The sequence below is a fragment of the Staurois parvus genome, unplaced genomic scaffold (genome assembly GCF_062004578.1).
Source record: "Staurois parvus isolate SC_StPar_1 unplaced genomic scaffold, SC_StPar_1.0 ptg000404l, whole genome shotgun sequence".
NCBI classification, from domain to species: domain Eukaryota; kingdom Metazoa; phylum Chordata; class Amphibia; order Anura; family Ranidae; genus Staurois; species Staurois parvus.
In genome coordinates, this window is record NW_028318200.1 from 2725272 (window position 1) to 2745941 (window position 20670).

General features: G+C 41.2%; 1 protein-coding gene across 1 annotated transcript in view; it reads left to right on the plus strand.

Annotated features, from left to right (window-relative positions):
* The window catches only part of PRODH (proline dehydrogenase 1), a 192785-nt gene that overhangs the window by 128716 nt on the left and 43399 nt on the right, over positions 1–20670 (plus strand). Inside the window, exons 8-9 of the mRNA XM_089686659.1 lie at positions 8030–8111; positions 17411–17503. Coding sequence (XP_089542785.1) covers positions 8030–8111; positions 17411–17503 — 175 coding nt within the window. The remainder of the gene's footprint in view (positions 1–8029; positions 8112–17410; positions 17504–20670) is intronic.

The window sequence follows — 20670 nt, forward strand, 5'->3', positions numbered from 1 at the left end:
ACTTGCTTTGGATCCGAGAGGAAGTTCTTAAATGAGGTGAAGCTCTGCTGATTTCTTTCATCCAATCATGTGAAAGCAAAAATGCAGTTTTTTTTATTTTCCTTGCATGTTCCCCTCAGATCTAGGGCAACTGCACTTTGGTGCACTTCCAAGTGCACTTACAGTGCACTTGGCAGTTCACAGCCTTTTTACCTTTAGTAACTCAAACCCAATGCGAACACTCATCGGCCACTTTTAGGTACACCTTGCCAGTGCCAAGAAAATATCCCCCACACCATTACACCATCCCCATCAGCCTGAACTATTGATAAAAGGCAGGATGGATCCATGCTTTCATGTTTTTGCCAAATTCTGACCCTAGCATCTGAAAGGCACAGCAACCAGTTAGCACATTCTCCTCTGACATTAACAAGGCATTTTCTTCCACACAACTGCCGCTCACTGGATATTTTCTTTTTTTCGGACCATTCTCCGTAAACCCTAAAGATGGTGGTGTGTGAAAATCCCAGTAGAGCAGCAGTTTTTGAAATACTCAGACCATCCCGATTGGTACCAACAACCATGCCATGTTCAAAGTCACCTGAATCCCATTTCTTCCCCATTCTGATGCTCAGTTTGAACTTCAGCAAGTCCTCTTCACCACGCCTAGATGCCTAAATGCACTGAGTTGCTGCCATGTGATTGGCTGATTAGCGATTTGTGTTGCCAAGCAATTGGACAGGCATACCTAATAAAGTGATTGTATGTATATTACTATGTGTATATATACACACACACACACAGTACCTTGAAAAAGTATTCGTACCCCTTGATATTTTCCACATTTTGTCTTGTTACAACCAAAATCGTAAATGTATTTTATTGCGATTTTATGTAATAGACCAACACAAAGTGCCACATAACTGTGACGTGGAAGGAAAGTAAATGGGTTTTAAAATCTTTTACAAATAAATATCTAAAAAGTGTGGCGTGCATTTGTATTCAGCCCTCTTTACTCTGATACCCCTAACTAAAATCTAGTGGAACCAATTGCCTTCAGATGTCACCTAATTATTAAATAGAGTCCACCTTTGTGTAATTTAAACTCCGTATGAATACAGCTGTTCTGTGAAGCCCTCAGAGGTTTGTTAGAGAACATTTGTGAACAAACGGCATCAAAGGAACACACCGGACATGTCAGGGATAAAGTTGTGGATAAGTTTAAAGCAGGGTTAGGTTATATAAGAAATATCCCAAGCTTTGAACATCTCATGGAGCACTGTTCAATCCATCATCTGAAAATGGAAAGCGTATGGTACAACTGCAAACCTACCAAGACATGGCCGTCCACCTAAACTGACAGTCCGGGCAAGGAGAACATTAATCAGAGAAGCAAGAGGCCCATGGTAATTCTAGAGGAGCTGCAGAGATCCACAGATCAGGTGGGAGAATCCGTCCACAGGACAACTATTAGTGGTGCATTCCACAAATCTAGCCTTTATGGAAGAGTGGTAAGAAGAAAGCCATTGTTGAAAGGAAGCCATAAGAAGTCCAGTTTGCAATTTGCGAGAAGTCATGTGGGGGACACCACAAACATGTGGAAGAAGGTGCTCTGGTCAGATGAGACCAAAATTGAATTTTTGGCCTAAAAGCAAAGCGCTATGTGTGGCGGAAAATTTACACTGCACATCAAACTGAACACACCATACCCACCATGGAAAAAGGTGGTGCCAGCATCATGTTGTGGGGATGCTTTTCTTCAGCAGGAATGGGAAGCTGGTGAGAGTTGATGGGAAGATGGATGGAGCCAAATACAGGGCAATCTTAGAAGAAAACCTGTTAGTCTGCAAAAGACTTGAAACTGGGACAGAGGTTCACCTTCCAGCAGGACAACAACATATAGCCAGAGCTACAATGGAATGGTTTAGATCAAAGCATATTCATTTGTTAGAATGACCCAGTCAAAGTCCAGACCTAAATCCAATTGAGAATCTGAGGCAAGACTTGAAAATTGCTGTTCACAGATGCTCTCCATCCAATCTGACAGCTTGAGCTATTTTGTAAAGAATGGGCAAAAATTACACACTTTCTAGATGTACAAAGCTGGTAGAGACATTCCCAAAAAGCCTTGCATCTATAATTGCAGCGAAAGGTGGCTCTACAAGGTATTGACTCGGAGGGGCTGAATACAAATGCACGCCTCACTTTTCAGATATTTATTTGTAAATAATTTTTGAAAACCATTTATCATTTTCTTTCCACTTCACAATTATGTGCCACTTTGTGTTGGGTGTATCACATAAAATCCCAATAAAATTAATTTACGTTTTTGGTTGTAACATGACAGTATGGAAAATTTCAAGGGGTATGAATACTTTTTTCAAGGGTGTGCGTGTGTGTCTATACAGTATATATAGATAAATGCAGATATTCACACGGTTTTAGTGTATATAGAATTGTTATCCCAATTAGCATTTAATATCCGCATAAAACATTTACGAGCTATACAAGCAATATTAGACTAGGCTTGCCTGTTGTAGTCATATAATGGGTAATTTAAAAATATCAGACATAATTAAATGAGTGATAAAAATTCACAGTAATGTAGCCATAAATGGCCATTCAGCAGTACCACAATTATGCATGGTCAAGTTGCAGGCAAAAAGCTGTATCCCCTGTATTCCAGACACATTCTATATTGATCACAAAGACATACTTGAACATACATTTTACAGTTGAAAATATTATTTATGTATGTAAATGGGATAAACCCTGAGGGTACTCATTGTAGAATGGGGTATGTTTGTAAATACATTTTCTATTGGACTAATTGCTGGGGAATAAGCCCATTTGAAATTTTAATTTGAATCCGCTAAATGCCTCCAAACAATAGGTGTTCAAAGTCCTCACAGTACATTTTCTTTAGAAAGCAGCCACAGCCTGAGTAACAAAGCCTGTCCCCATCCAGCTTGCTGCAGGGAAGCACTCTTCCCTTGTGTGTAATCAGTGGTCACTCTGCAGAGGTTTGACATAAGCCTAATTGGCAAAGGTCATGCTGCCTGCTAATTAAAGAGCACTAGAAGAGGATGTGGTGGGCCTCTGCTGAGAGACCACGGTTTCCACAGCGGTAGTAAGGGTCCTTATTTGCAGCTTGCTGCCAGGGGACAGGTTTTTTTTTTTTTTTTTTTTTTAGGCTGCGACTGCACAGAGAAAATTGACTAAGAATCTGAACACCATACAGTGAGGAACAGAAGTATTTGAACACCCTGCGATTTTGCAAATTCTCCCCCTCAAAATCATGGAGGGGTCTGAAATTCACATTGTAGGTGCATTCCCACTCTGAGAAACGGAATTAAAAAAAAAAAAAAAAATTCAGGAAATCATATTTGTATGATTTTTAAAAAGAATTTATTTGTCTTGCACTGCTGAACATAAGTATTTGAAAACCTGAGAAAATCTGTGTTATTTGGTACAGAAGCCTTTGTTTGCAATTACAGAGGTCAAACATTTCCTGTAGTTCATGACCAGGTTTGCACACACTGCAACAGGGATTTTGGCCCACTCCTCCACACAGATCTCCTCTAGATCTGTCAGGTTTCGGGGCTGTCTCTGAGCAACACAGAGTTTCAGCTCCCTCCAAAGATGTTCTATTGGATTTAGGTCTGGAGACTGGCTAGGTCACTCCAGAACCTTGATCTGCTTCTTACGGAGCCACGCCTTGGTTATCTTGGCTGTGTGCTTCGGGTCGTTGTCATGTTGGAAGACCTAGCCACGACCCATCTTCAAAGCTCTGACTGAGGGAAGGAGGAGGTTGCTCAAAATTTCACAATAAATGGCCCCATTCATCCTCTCCTTAATACAGTGCAGTTGTCCTGTCCCCTTGGCAGAAAAGCACCCCCAAAGCATGATGTTACCACCCCTATGCTTCACAGTAGGGATGGTGTTCTTGGGATGCAACTCATCGTTTTTCCTCCAAACACGACGAGTGAAGTTTAGACCAAAAAGTTTTACTTTGGTCTCATCTGACCACATGACTTTCTCCCATGCCTGCTCTGGATCATCCAGATGGTCATTGGCAAACTTCAGACGGGCCTGGACATGTGATGACTTGAGCAGGGGAACCTTCCGTGCAATGCATGATTTAAAACCATGACGCCGTAGTGTTCTACCGACAGTGACCTTTGAAACTGTGCTCCCAGCTCTTTTCATGTCATTGGCCAGCTCCTCCCTTGTAGTTCTGGGATGATTCCTCACCTTTCTTATCAGTGATACCCCATGAGGTGAGATCTTGCATGGAGCCCCAGTCCGAGGGAGACTGACAGTCATCTTTAGCCTCTTCCATTTTCTAACAATTGCTCCAACAGTTGATCTATTTTCACCAAGCTGCTTGGCAATTGCCCCGTAGCCCTTTCCAGCCTTGTGGACGTCCACAATTTTGTCTCTGGTGTCTTTTGACAGCTCTTTTGTCTTGCCCATGGTAGTAGTTGGCGTCTGACTGACTGTGGGGTGGACAGGTGTCTTTAAAGAGCTCAGACAGGTGCTACTAAGTTAGATTGAGTGGAGTAGAGGTGGACGTTTTAAAGGCACAGTAACAGGTCTTTGAGAGACAGAATTCTTGCTGTTTCTTAGGTGTTCAAATACTTATGTTCAGCAGTGCAAGACAAATTCTTTAAAAATCATACAATTTGATTTCCTGAATTTTTTTTTTTTTTTTTTTTTAATTCTGTCTCTCAGAGTGGGAATGCACCTACAATGTGAATTTCAGACCCCTCCATGATTTCTAAGTGGGAGAACTTGCAAAACCACAGGGTGTTCAAATACTTCTGTTCCTCACTGTATTTATTGTGATACACTTAGAATGTACTTTGTGGCTTTAAATTGAAAGTTCAGGTTTGGTTTATAATTTATTTTTTCAAGCTAATCTCCTTGGATAGAAACAAGGGCGTGGCTTTTGCTAACTTGCAGAAAAAGATGCAGGTTCCCAGGTGTCATCTTTGTCCTCTTTCCTCTGCTAACTTTGTTATACCCAGAACAAACCTGCATCCAGTAAAGTGTTATGGAAACTTTTTGTACATACATTTTGGGGTCAGCAACATACCAGTCCTGCTACTAGGGTCCCAATGACTTTCTTTTTGGGCTTTCACCTTCAAAAGTCAGCAAAGGCAGTTCTCATATCTATTCTGACAGACTTCCTTTAATTTTGAACATGTGTTGATGGGTTAGGCAATATAAAGGTGCACAACCTTTTGGCTTCCATCACACCTTTCATTCAAATGTCTTTACTTTTTGTGGTTCTATTACTTGGAATATTAAAACAAGCCTATCATTTTTTTTTTGCAGTGGCAAAAAATATGGGCACTGTCATTGTTGACTACCTTCTGAAAATATTAGTTGCCTGATATGCTGACTCGGATTCAATTAGGCACTGATCTGGATTACGTATGCAGATCAGTAAAGCTAAACTTCTTATATTCATATCTCTTCCAGGTAAAATCAATGAAGTAAGAATGTCAGCATGACAGCTAGGCAACTAGCACTCCAAAGTGAGAAGTTGGCAATAGAAGCCTCCATGTTTTTCTCTTGAGAGGTTGCCTTTAATGTGTTTATGGTGCAGGGACACCTGCTTTTAGGCCTACTCTACTCAACGATACCTGACCCTAGAATTGGAACACTCACAACTTACATTTTTCTATGAAACAATGAGCCTTGCTATTTATTGAAAAATGTAAACCCTTCAGGAAACAAATCCTGTGTATTACAACCCTTAATAATGCCATGTCTATATACCATAAAACAAATGCAAAAATATAATTTAGATAAATATGGTTATACTTTACTACTTCTATATTGGGTGTAATTTGCCAACTATGGCTTCAACCTCGGCAATTTAAATAAAATAGAAATATTAACTTGAATGAGTTTTTCCAGACTATAGGTGACTACAGGTGAAACTCAAACAATTAGAATATTGTGCAAAAGTTCATTTATTTCAGTAATGCAACTTAAAAGGTGAAACTAATATATGAGACTCATTACATGCAAAGCAAGATAGTTCAAGCCGTGATTTGTCATAACTGTGATGATTATGGCTTACAGCTCATGAAAACCCCAAATCCACAATCTCAGAAACTTAGAATATTGTGAAAAGGTGCAATATTCTCGGCTCAAAGTGTCCCACTCTAATCAGTCAATTAAGCTATAACACCTGCAAAGGGTTTCTGAGCCTTTAAATGGTCTCTCAGTCTGGTTCAGTAGGAATCACAATCATGGGAAAGACTGCTGACCTGACAGTTGTGCAGAAAACAATCACTGACACCCTCCATAAGGAGGGTAAGCCTCAAAAGGTAATTGCAAAAGAAGTTGGATGTTCCCAAAGTGCTGTATCAAAGCACATTAATAGAAAGTTATGTGGAAGGGAAAAGTGTAGAAGAAAAAGGTGCACAAGCAGCAGGGATGACTGCAGCCTTGAGAGGATTGTCAGGAAAAGGTCATTCAAAAGTGTTGGGGACTTTCACAAGGAGTGGACTGAGGCTGGAGTCCACCACACAGACGGATCCTGGACATGGGCTTCAAATCTCATATTCCTCTTGTCAAGCCGCTCCTGAACAACAATGTCAGAAGCGTCTTACCTGGGCTAAAGAAAAACAGACCTGAAATGTTGCTCAGTGGTCCAAAGTCCTCTTTTCTGATGAGAGCAACTTTTGCATCTCATTTGGAAACCAAGGACCCAGAGTATGGAGGAAGAATGGAGAGACATACACTGCAAGATGCTTGAAGTCCAGGGTGAAGTTTCCACAGTCTGTGTTGATTTGGGGAGCCATGTTATCTGCTGGTGTTGGTCCACTGTGCTTCATTAAGTCCAGGGTCAACGCAGCCATCTACCAGGAGATTTTGGAGCACTTCATGCTTCCTTCCGCAGACGAGCTTTATGGGGATGCTGACTTCATTTTCCAGCAGGACTTGGCACCTGCCCTCACTGCCAAAAGCACCAAAACCTGGTTCAATGACCGTGGGATTACTGTGCTTGATTGGCAAGCAAACTCGCCTGATCTGAACCCCATAGAGAATCTATTGGGCATTGCCAAGAGAAAGATGAGAGACCTGAGACCAAACAACGCAGAAGAGCTGAAGGCCACTATTGAAGCATCCTGGTCTTCCATAACACCTCAGCAGTGCCACAGGTTGATAGCTTCCATGCCATGCCGCATTGAGGCAGTAATTGCTGCAAAAGGGACCCAAACCAAGTACTGAGTACATATGAATGCTTATACTTTTCAGAGGTCTGATATTGTTCTATATACAATCCTTGTTTTGTTGATTGCATGTAATATTCTAATTTTCTGAGATTGTGGATTTGGGGTTTTCATGAGCTGTAAGCAATAATCATCACAATGATGACAAATCACGGCTTAAACTATCTTGCTTTGCATGTAATGAGTCTATCTCGTATATTAGTTTCACCTTTAAGTTGCATTACTGAAATAAATTAACTTTTGCAACATATTCTAATTTTTCGAGTTTCACCTGTAAGGTCACAAACTCTCTGCACATGGGCAAGCTGATTCACACATTTGCGGTGTGGATTGAAGTTCCGGTTTCACAACTAATTGGCACAGTATTTGTTCAGCAGTTTATGCCAGGTTTATATCAGGTTCAGGGCAGGAATAGGTTAGGATTTTATCCTGTTCACACATGTGCAGTTTAGAAACTGTTCCCATAGAAGTCAATAGCCTGTAATCCGCACCTGAACCAGACCGCACTGCTTAGACATTGTACAGGACTCTTTAAAACCTCACTGAATCCACACCACCAGTGCACCAGACATATGTGAACAGGCATCATAGGAAGCAATGTTATTTCACATGTCATGCGGATTGGATGCAGTTCAAACCACACCCAATCCGCATTTATTTGAACCAGCACTTAAACCAACAACATTGCGATTAATCTCTTATGCATTAAATTAATTTATGCCTGTCAAAATATACTATATGCTGTCTTTAAAGCCTGTTGCTATACTTTGTGCACTGACCAATCTGTCATTGTTTAGAACTGTGGATTTGCTGGACTGGAACAGTTTGATTGACAGCAGGACCAAGCTTTCCAAACTTCTTTTGGTGCCAAATGTGCAGGTATTTTTTTTTTTTTTTCTTTTTTTTTTTTTCTTTTCAATTCCATGAATGTATTCTAAATGTGTATGCATAAGCATCAGTTGGGAAATTAGACAGACTTTGTTAAAGAGGATTAACCTTTTCATAGGCCCTGGATATTCACCTTTAAATTAAAATATTTTGTCCTTACAGAGTTTAAAGAACTTTCAGCACTCTTTGCATCCAAATTGGTCATATGTTTCAACCTAATTCAACATCAGAAAATCCATCTCTTTTTGTGAAAAAAAAAAAAGGACACTTGGAAAAGCACAGGTGGAAATAGAGGGGATGCTCCTCCTTAGCACAACATAGCCGTGCAGTTTCTCAGAGGCTTAGCTCCCATGATGCAACAGAAGCTTCTCTTATTCTGTTTCATGCTTACTATGCTGTCATGCATCATGATGTATTACACGGGCTATGCAATTAGTTTTATTAGTGATATACCTGTTTTCCTGAAAAAATGGCCTTGCAGTCTTTGCTTAAATATTATCTTCATATATACAGTCTCTTTATATAATATAAAGTTTATGACTACCCACCTAATATTGACTTAGTCCCCTTGCCGTCAAAACAGCCTTCCTTATGACGCACCCGATGATCCACATGATGTAGAAGAAAGCATGATTTTTCAGACCATGCCACCTTTTTCCATTGCTCCATGGTCCAGTTCTGATTCTCATGTGCCCATTGTAGGCGCTTTTGGCTCTGGACACAAGTCAGCATGGGCCCATTGACCGGTCTGTGGCTATGCAGTCCTATACACAACGAACTGTAATGCCCAATTTTTCTGCTTTCAACAAATCAACTTCAGGAGCTACATGTTTACTTGCTGCCTTTTATAGGTTTATCCCACCCACTTTCAGATGCCTTTGTACTAAGATAATCAATGTTATTCACTTAACCTGTCAGTGGTCCAACAGTTATGGTGTGTGTGTGTGTGTGTGTGTGTGTGTGTGTATACACACTATATTGTCAAAAGTATTGGGACACCCCTCCAAATCATTGGATTCAGGTGTTCCAATCCCCTCCATGGCCACTGCTGTATAAAATCAAGCACCTAGGCATGCAGACTGCTTCTACAAACATTTGTGGAAGAATGGGTCGCTCTCAGGAGCTCAGTGAATTCAAGTGTGGTACCGTGATAAGTTGCCACCTGTGCAATACGTTCATCAGTGACATTTCCTTGCTGCCTAATATTCCATGGTCAACTGTTAGTGGTATTATAACTAAATGGAGGCAACTGGGAACAACAGAAACTCAATAGCTAAAGACCTCCAAACTTCATGTGGCCTTCAGATTAGCACAACAGTGCGTAGAGAGCTTCATGGAATGGGTTTCCATGGCCAAGCAGCTGCATCCAAGCCTTACATCACCAAATGCAATGCAAAGCGTCGGATGCAGTGGTGCAAAGCACACCGCCACTGGACTCTAGAGCCGTGGAGATGTGTTCTCTGGAGTGACGAATCCCGTTTCTGTCTGGCAATCCGATGGATGTGTCTGGGTTTGGCAGTTACCAGGAGAACGATACTTGCCGAAAAACGTAAAATTTGGTGGAGGGGGGATTATGGTGTGGGGTTGTTTTTCAGGGGTTGGGCTTGGCCCCATAGTTCCAGTGAAGGGAATACTTAAGGCGTCAGCATACCAAGACATTTTGGAAAATTTCCTGCTCCTAGTTTGTAGGAACAGTTTCGAGATGTCCCCTTCCTGTTCCAACATGACTACACTCCAGTGCACAAAGCAAGGTCCATAAAGACATGCATGAACACGTGTGGGGTGGAGGAACTTGATTGGCCTGCACAGTGTCTTGACCTCAACCCGATAGAACACCTTTGGGATGAATTAGAGTAGAGACTGCGAACCAGGCCTTCTCGTCCGACATCAGTGCCTGACCTCACAAATTAATCTCACTGCAGTCCATTTAACATGACCTCACTAATGCTCTTCTGGAAGAATGGTCAAACATTCCCACTGTAGTACGTTTCTGCACTAAAAAAACGCATTGGTGTGAACCAGGCTTCAATGGGGAGGTTCGTTTTTGGTGTGTTCTTTTGTTTTATTTATTTATTTATTTTTTATAAATATGCACCAAAAATGCGGCAAGCAGAATTTTAACACCGCAAGGAAAGTGCAATGGACCAATGTGAGGGCATAGATTGAATTTAGGCCTGGTTCACACCAATTATTTTTTTTTTTTTTTTTGCAGAATCGCACTGCAGTCCATTTAACATGATTTCTTATGGAACATGTTCACATCTAGGCTTTTTTGAGCGGTTTTGGAAAGGCTCAGGGTCTTTTAAAATTTTGGTTCAATAGAGACGCTGAAGAAAACACATGTAATGCATTTTTTATGTGTTTTTGATGTGTTTTGCGGTTGTAATCTGCCCAGCAGCAAGTTGGCAAAAAAAAAAATTGGCATAATGTCAAAAATGCGAGTGAAAAAACGGACAAAACGCATATCGCATTGGTGTGAACAAGGCCTTAAAGGCATGCATTTTTCTTGAGCTTTCCTTGCTAAAGCGCTTCAAAAGATGCTCAGTGTGAAAGCAGCCTATTGGCCAAAAACTTGCTGAAAATAAGTTCATTAATTTAAATTTATGATATTAATTAAAAAGTTCACACAGTGAAGGAAATAAATATTTGATCACCTGCTTATTTTGAATGTTTGCCCACTGACAAAGAAATGATCGGTCTAAAAATCGAATGGTAGGTGTATTGTAACACAGAGACAGAATAGCAACAAAATATTCAAAAGAAATGCATGTCTAACAAATTATGCACGGATTTGCATGTTCATGAGGGAAATAAGTATTTGATCCCCTATCATTCAGCAGGATTTCTGGCTACCCAGGATTTCTGGCTACCAGGTGTCTTTCATACAGGTAACAAGCTGAGATTAGAAGCAGTCTCTTAAAAGGAGTGCTGCTAATCTCATTTTGTTACCTGTATAAAAGACACCCGTCCAAACAATCAGATTCCAAACTCTCCACCATGGCAAAGACCAAAAAGCTGTCCAAGGATGTCAGGAACAAGATTGTAGACCATATATATATATATATATATATATATATATATATATATATGTGTGTATGTATGTATGTGTATATATATATATATATATATATATATATATATATATATATATATATATATATATATATATATATATATATATATATATATATATATATATATGTGTGTATATATATATATATATATATATATATATATATATATATATATATATTTTAAAACAAGCTCCATTTCAGTTTGGTTTTCGGCCAACTGCATCCTGAATTTTTGGTTTCAGTCCAGAATTTTCATTTCAGTGCACCACTAATTGGTTCCCATAGTGCTGTTTTTGGATGCCTACAGAACTATATGCTGTATGCATCTAAACTGTGCATTTTAGACACCCGAATTAATGCATCTTTACTAGTATTTGTATTATTTTTGTATTCCTTGTGTCAAACGCACACTGTAAAAATGTCTTTCTATCCATACAGGCATTAATATGGATTTGTGTGATAGGTACACGTAAGCATTGTGTTATTCGCATAGCAGCCTATTACTGATCACTGAATACTCTTAAACAAAATATCTCCATGCTGTATATTTTTCCATCAGCTGCCATATGCTATTAACTATGGAGTGACAAACACCTGTCAATTTATATTCCTATCTTATGCAGGATTTGTGGGACTAGTTTTATCTTTTGTACTGTGTCTGACTTGCCCTATTTTGTATTCAAATGCTCTATTACTGGAGCTCCTTTTACCAGAGAAAGCCTATTCTTTTACCCCACTATCCTTTCTACTTCCTCTGTGCTCCTGCTGCCCTGTAGCTTCAGAACTATATCCGTTTTTTGGGCTTATTTCTAACAAAATGTATTAGAGCAATATATGGGGGGGGGGGAGGGAGATCCTATGAGATTTGCCACCTGCACAATGTGTGAAATTCTAGGCTTTTGTTTATTATGAGCATGCTAAGAATTGAGAAACTTTAACCAAATGCATTACGATCTGTTGAGGAATTGTGCCACCATCTGGCCATTGAAAAAGCTGCGGGACGCTTTTTTTACGCTAAGGAGAAGGAAAAAGACCGTGTTGTATGTTGCTGCAACCTGCATGCTTTTAACTTCCATGCATGATATCTTGACCTTAGTGGGGATTATTGAGTCATGAATAGTGATATTGGCCTTACATCAGGGCTATTGTACGGGGTTTATGTCAGTATATCAGTGCATGGTGATTTGAATATGTTCCTTCCAGCTAGTTTCAGCAGAATTTCCTCTTTTTATTACATATCTGTGCAGTTTTTTTATAGCTTACCGCTTATATTATCCTTCTAATTGAAGTATAAATTGATTATGTTTTAATGCTCTTTGACACTTTGAATGTATTGGGTGTGCTATTTCTTATTCGCTTAAATTCCTACTGATTGCATTTGTTTTCTTTTTCTTTTTCTCTATAATAATTTCAAATCTACTAAACTTTTCCCATCAACAAGAAAATGAGCTATAAATAAACATATTTATGAGCCTGTCCATTTTTATATGCAATAAGGCAGAGTAGTTAAGTTGTAAGGGAGAATAAACTCATTTTTGTGTTGATTTGTATCGAGTCCGTGGGGATGTATTTGCATAAATTAGGCAGATTTTTATTCACACCTGAATAAATTTTCAGTGGATGAATAAATCGAACTGACAAACCATTTCCCCATTGACGTACTTATGGTTAGAGGTTTTTGCAGACAATACAACATTTTTTAAGTTTTAAAAGTAAAACACTTATGGTCTGGAATGCCTTTTAAGAGGACATTTTTGTTTTTATTTAAAGGGACACTATTTCCCCAGTAAGATATGTTACATTTAAAAGACCACTCCGTGTTTCTCAACCTTTGTCCAGTCAAGGTACCCTTTTAAAATCATGACGATCTCGAAGGCACCCCCTTCTAATATGTAAAAAACCTAATTAGTTTTACATAATGCAGCAGCATTCACACACACAAGACACTCAACCTTAGAAGTGATCCATTATTTTAAAGTAAATACACTTTTGTACAGTGGTCATAACTAGTATTCCAGCATTTCCTCCCCATGCAGCTAATGTGATCCCAGTGCTGACAGAGAGAGTCATGGGGGTCAAATAAGGATGCTGTGCAGGTGCCTAATATCCTCCTTCTCAACCAATGATGTCAGTGGTTGCTAGGACCCTGGCGAATGGCCTGCTCAGTGCCCGCAGTTGTAATTTTGGACAATGAAAACCGCTGGCTTGTACACAATTTTTAGGCACTTTTGAGCTATTTTTGACATTTTGAAAAGGCAACCCTGCAGAACCCAGAAGGCTGGGTTGAAAAAGGCTGGATTAACTCTGTCTGCATGTTGATTTGAACAATATCTTGATTAACTGGCATATTGATGTAGATTTCACTTGTAGACTCACATTGCATGTGAAACACTCTTACTTTTGGAATGCTGTAAAAAACCTTGAATTGCAATTTTACGTTTTTTGTTTTTTTTTTGTTTGTCTTTTTATTCAATCTCAGGACTGAGCTGCAAAATGAATCCTGCAAACAGCAATCTGTGTGTGTGTTTTTCTAATACTTTCGTTGTCTTCTGCCTGGCCCGTTTCGCCTGCATGTCTCCCAGAATCCTCTTGGGTATTTAAAACCCAACTCCACATATGCATGGGGAAAGATTAGAACCTCTGTGATGTTTTGCATTCTTGATTTCCTTTCACTTCCTGTTCCAAAAACACCCATCCCATTCATTTCCTAGTATCACAAGGACAGGAAATCCTACTGATGGGTGTCACAGACAGCACCAAGAACCAAGGAGATATAGATATCAGGTGCTGAATCTTTTGCTTTCGGAGTCGCATATTAATAATATCAGTCCAATTCATGGAGCTCACTGGCACTGGTTAGACTGCTCTCATCAGCCAGGAACCCAACGTGTGTGCCCTAGGTAGGGGAATTTCTACCTTTAAGGGCTAAGTTCACCGTATTTTAATGTGGAACATGTAACATGTTCCAGCTCCTGAAGCCTTTCCCCCCCAGTGCTGCTTACATTGTGATCTTCTCTATGCACCGGCTATCACAATTCAAAGACAACACTGTCATGCGGGGCTCTGCCCATGCAGCCGTGTCATTCATTCACAGAATCCTGTGAACAAATGAACAGCAACTACCATCAGTCATTGTGGCTGACGGCTTGCAGTTCTGAATGGATTGTAAGGCTGCTGGTGAGTGCTCTCGTAGTTAATTCGCAAGCCCTGCAGCTTGTAAACAGTCAGCCCATATGAAGGTATGAACTGAAAGTTGCAGGGCTGATCTGCAGAAGCCTGAGATTGCACCCCTGATCATGGGTGTAATGCTTTCCTGCAGGAAAAAATAGATGCACATTTTTATTTCTGCAAAAATATTTGCATTTATTATTTTTTGCTAAAAGGTTAGCCTTTAACGTAATCCAAAATGAATGCCCAGCGAAAACTGCTTTATATTTCAAAAATGCAATTGTTTGATGCACAGTGCTTTATCAAACTAAATCTGATACAGTTAGGGTTCACCACTTCCTGTCCCAGGGACATCTATTCCTTCCTAATGTCATTGCGACAGGAAATCTCACCAGTGCAGTCACGTGCAGCACTAAAAAGCCGTGTGGGGTTGAAACCCTTTCTAACTCAACCCAAAATGGGGGAAAAGCACATAAAACTGTTTTATTTATTTGAATTTGCATTAGGGTAAGATAACCTATGTATCTTTTTGTAGCTTTCATATTTTATTCTTTGCATGTATGTTGTGACCTCCACTGCAAGATAACTTCATTTAAGTTACATCTCTATCTTCTGAATGACTTTAAACCTGAGTTTAAAGTTAAATAAACCCAAAAATTAGCCATTTCAGCTGCTGGCATCAACACTTGCATTGTATGCAGTTTTTTTTTTTTTTTTTATCTTTTAAAGCTGAATTCCAGGTATGATCTTTATTGCACACTTACATCGGTTCAGCTGAGGACGTTGACAATAACTGTAGTAACCAGCTCTACTACAGTGATAGCTGCTATATTCAAGGTTCTGTGCTGGGCAGCTGTGCCAAGAAGGCTCCAGAAGATGGCAGCGAACACTACAGTGACCACATCCCCAGCAGACTCTTAGGTATGGTACAAGGTAGACCAAAATAAGTAGGCAATAAAGATCATACATAGAGCTCAGTTTTAAAACCTGCTTTTCTCGCTCTTCAGCTGCTCAAATGCTCACTTCCCCAGCTTTTCTTGTTGCAGGGTGGCTCTATGTCCATGCAGGTTCCTATGAAGCCACCCTTGCATATGTGTTCCTGGCCGGGACCGGAGCAGAGTGCCCTCCTACTGTGAGCTTCAGAAAATTAAACCATCCCAAAACCTAGATGGCAAGCCACTCACCTTCTCATCCATAACAAATTGACAGCTGCTGGTGACTTGTGCTATTCTTTACTGGTTTCTTCTGAAATCTAGCATGCGCATATCCCCACATTTCAAAGAAGTGGTGCTGAGAGAGCTAGAGCCAGCATCTTTAAAACTATCAACTGTAAGTGCTTGGGTAAAAAGATGACAAAATAAATTAGTGCAGAATGCTTACTTGGTTAAGCAACACATTAGTGAAGACAAGGCTCAGAGATTAATACTACTTTAACCACTTGCTTCCCAAGCCTATTCTGAGACTTCTCACGTATTTTTATTTATTTATTTTTTTTAAATTACTTAGAACCCCCAAACATTATGTATTTTTAAGTAGAGGCCCTAGAGAATAAAATGGTGTGGGTTGCAATTTTTTATGTCATACAGTATTTGCACAGTGGTTTTTCAAATGCATCTTTTTGGAAAAAATACACTTGAATTTTAATGCACAAAAACACAAGATAATACCCAATTTTTTGGTAAAAGATGTTGGTACGCTGAGTAAATAGATACCTAACATGCCACTCTTTAAATTTGCTCATGATTGTGGAATGAGGTACCTACAAATTTCTATAGGCGGCACTTTAAATGCCGTTGCGGGTTACCAGTTCAGAATTGCACACGAGGTCTGGTACTATAATAATTGCGCTCCCTATAACGTTTGTGGCTATACCTCACATGTGTGATGTGAACACTGTTAACATATGCGTGCACGACCTACAAATCCATTGGCCTTTTCACGGGGGTGGGGGGGCACTATTTAAATTCTTATTTGTGTTTTTTTTTGTTTTTTGGTTTTTTTTACACTCTTTAAATTTCTTTTCTCAACTTTATTGCTATCACAAGGGATGAACAACATCCCTTTTGATAGCCTGGGCCGTGACAGGTCTGTTTTTATGGAGAGATCTGGGGTCTATTAGACCTCAGATCTCTTCTCCGACTTCCAAATCAGCCGATCAGACACAAAACTGGAAGTGACAAAATACTTAGCTCTTCTGGTTTCTTAGACCATAGAGATGATCTGAGATGTTCCAGTCCTTGATTATCTCTATGGTGAGCTGATGGAACCATTGGCTGGGCTCCCTGGTGGGACAGGAGAGCCCAGGAAGGTGGCCACCTGTAATAGCTATCCAGCAGATAAATATCCACTCGGATACCTTTTAGTTTACTTAGCATCACTGGCTGAAAAGAATGTTACCAGCAACCATGGCCCTGGTATACCCACTGCAGCTCAAGATCGTACAGAGACATCCTTAGGCAACAAGTGGTTAGGGAAGGCTGACCATGTTCACAAGAACCACCTCTTCGCTAAGACTGGGCGTAGGCAGCTAAGATTTTGGCTGTTTTTCATGCAAGAGACAGAGAGAGCACCACTCCCTTAAGTGTTAAGGATGGAGGAAATTTCACTCTATACAGGCAGCCTCAAATGTTGACACTGCTGAAGACTGCATGTTATAGTTTTTGGGGGGTTTTTTCTACACAGCTCAATTTTTAAATTGACTCTTGTCAAGCTGTGTTCTTGCAGAGCCCACCCACAGCTAAAGATTTGGCCAATTCATCTGGAATCAACTAAAATTCAATTCATCTATGGGGGTCTTAAAGCTGGTGCATTCTTGCCCACACGTGTTCGAGCATGAGGGGCAGATTGCACATAATCATTTCAGTTTGAATGATAAATAAGGCTGCAAGAGATTAGCAATCAATTTAGTTTATTTTGTCTTGATTGCTCTAGCGTAGTTCTTGTGTTTTCCTGGATTGCATATGCTGTTTCTGTTTAGTAATTTAGGCAATCTGCAATGGAAGGTATGCATTTATATCCCTTTTTATCTGTTTTTTTTTTTTTTTGCAGAGCGGACAGTTGGAACCTCTCCTGTCCAGATTTACAGAGGAAGAGGATTTGCAAATGAAGAGGATGTTGCAGAGAATGGATGTTCTTGCAAAGGTCAGAAGCGTAATTCTGTCTAGTTTACTTGGCATGCTGTATATATCATACAGCACAAGTTACTGTATATAATATATCAAAAAGGAGCTAAACGACAGTGATAAAACACAGCACCTAACAATAATAAACAGTAATGTGGGAAAGTACAGGCAGTCCATAATCGGAGGAGATGGAAAAGGAGATCTTTTGACACTCTTACAATAAGTCTGGGTTAAGTGCTTGAGAAGTATTCTGATAAGAGAACAAACAGGTTGCTGAATGAATAATGCTGTGATATGTGTAGCTATAGAAACATAGAATTAGAGGGCATAACAAAGCCACTTGCGCAGCTTACACCCACTGTCATTGTTCTGATAAAGTATTACAACTTGCACTGCTTCTTGCCTAAATCCTCCTTGGAACGCGAGAATGACACATCTTCACTTTTCTTTTGTGCTATTTAAAAGCCTAGTTTTGGAAAGTTGTTATATTGTAAATGAAAAAGTTCTCTAACTGTATTATATTGTGCATCATTCTGTGTAGTATCATAACTGTCTATATTACTCAGAATCCAACTTTCTGGCACCAGTTAGACCATCAATTTAGTAGCTGACATTAATTTTCTGTTAAATTTAAGACCTAATACTCCCTGCATATGGAGTTTTTATATGAGAGAAAGCAGGTCTTCGGATGTACATGCTCGCTCGTCTGCAGCAGCAGGGGTGCCGCAAAGAGTCCTTGGGGGTGCCATGGCAAAAGGATAAAAAACTGCCCAAACTAAGGCAGACACTTAGAGGAAACATTCTTCACTGCCGGGTCAAGCCTTTTCCCCTTTTTATCTGCGATGCTGGTCTTGTAAATTTGCATGTAACCTCCACTGTGACTGTGACAGCTTTCTGGGACTCTTGTAAATTTGCATGTAACCTCCACTGTGACTGTGACAGCTTTCTGGGACCCTGGGTTGCTGTTCTTGTGTGTGTGTAGTTAAGGCCACAGTGCATGTGTGTGAAAGAAAAACGCAGGGAGAAGGATGGTTGGTGGTCTGCATAGGAACTCCTGAGAAGCGATGTTACTATCATTGTAACAGGCATGTTGAACATTTTGACCACCTTTTGCTTGGACTTTGTATTTGAATTGTGTATGTGATTTTGATTCTTTTTTTTTTTTTTTTTTATAATTTAACTGTATTTGGTTACTACTGATCGGTAAACTCTGCGTTTAACTTCTGAACTCTAAACACACCGTTCAGAATTCAGTATTTTGTAACAGAGTTCAGTAGCTTTTAACAACAATGTTCAGTAATTCGTAAGGCAGAGTTCTCTGAATACAAACTAAAAAATCCCAGCGCCAATCAAAGAAAGTGTACAATTATGCAGCTGTGCACCAGTGAAAACCACCAATAATGAATAACACAAAAAACAGCGCAAAAATTAAATAAACAATAATCACAAATAAATAAATGTCCGTGCAAAAAAAAATATATATATATAATATTTCAAACATAAGTCCTTATTTTCCCAAAAGGATTTTCAAAAAAATGTTCAAAAATGTGCTTCCACCTAATCACCACGTGACAAATAATATTGACCGCACTCACCAGATGGAGGTGAGTAATAAGCCTCATAGGATATAAGGGATCCTATAGCCCCTCCAAAGGGGCTCAAATCTCCTTCTTCACCCTGCTTAGATACAGCAATCGACTCCACTCTACTTCTCCATGGAATCCTCAATAATGTGCAAGGAAAGAAAGGCTACATAGTGTAATACTGCCACTCAATACCATATAAATCAATAGAATAAGGACACTCACATGTTTAAATAAAATAACAAGCCTTGTTTAATAGCCTCAAAGGCTTCAAGAAAAAAGTTTCCAAATTGTAAATATAGGGATCTCACGCTTTAAGAATCACTGTAGAGGATGACCAGCTTTCCACCTCTAAGATGGCAGCTTGAACCGCAAAAGTCGGCGTGCGTTCCAAATACCGGAAGTGACGTTGGCCAAGATGACGGCGGACCGGAAGTGCGTCAAAGCGTTTCACTCCACCCACAGGGCGTTCTCAAGACCAGAGATATCTAAGTCGATATCTAAGCAGGATGGCGGCGGGAGCAGACACGCTTTAGGAGCTCCTGCGCTCCTAGCCCCAATCCGCTGCCATCCGGGCCGCAGCGGAACCCAGCGGGGCCCCTAAGACACTCCCGGCCCAGCCTGACCACCAGGGACCACTTCTGGACCTTTTCCCGGAGCCCCGGAAATCGCGGCCTACCCGCGCACCCGAAGCCGCGGCCTCGATTTTGGCCGCGGCCGAGCCGCGATTGGACCGGATCGCCGGACATCTACCCGGACCGTCACCGCTCTGCCCACCGGGTCCCGCCGACCTGCCTGCCTGCCCAGGGCCCTCCCCATCAGCCCTGGGTCCTCGCTGATCACCCTGGACCACCAGGAACCGGCACGGCCTCACGGTCTCCCTGGAGCCCTCCCTAGCTCTGGGACCACCCCAGACCACCCGGCACCCAGCCGCCACCTCGGGGCACCCAGCTGCTCGCACCCGGCGACCCTGCCTGGGAACTGCTTCAGGCCTCCCAGCACCCTGCGGGCCACCCTGCACCAGCCAGCCCCAGACCAGGAACCTTTCCAGGACAACGCCGCACCTCCGCTACCTGCATCGAGGGGATTCCGTAAAACCATGGGTCTTTAATGCCGTTCCAGATATTGCAATGCATTGTTGATGAGGATTCTCCCGTCCTTCCCATCTCTTGGCCTTTGCTTGGCAACTCGAAGTCTAAGCTCCCAGCTAACACCCCTGGACACCCAGCACCCAGCTACCGGGTACCCAGCTACCACCCCTGGACACCCAGCACCCAGCTACCGGGTACCCAGCTACCACCCCTGGACACCCAGCTACCGGGTACCCAGCTACCACCCCTGGACACCCAGCACCCAGCTACCGGGCACCCAGCTACCACCTCTGGTCACCCAACACCCGGACCATTCAGCGAATCGAGACGTCGCCCAGCGAATCGAGACGTCGCCCAGCGAATCGAGACGTCGCCCAGCGAATCTCCCAGACCCGGACCACCCAGCGAATCTCCAGTCACCGAGCCGCCAGCATCACCAGACACCTTGCCTGCCAACGCCCCCCAACATCGCACCCTACGTCCCCTCCACTCGCCGATCCACCAGACCCACT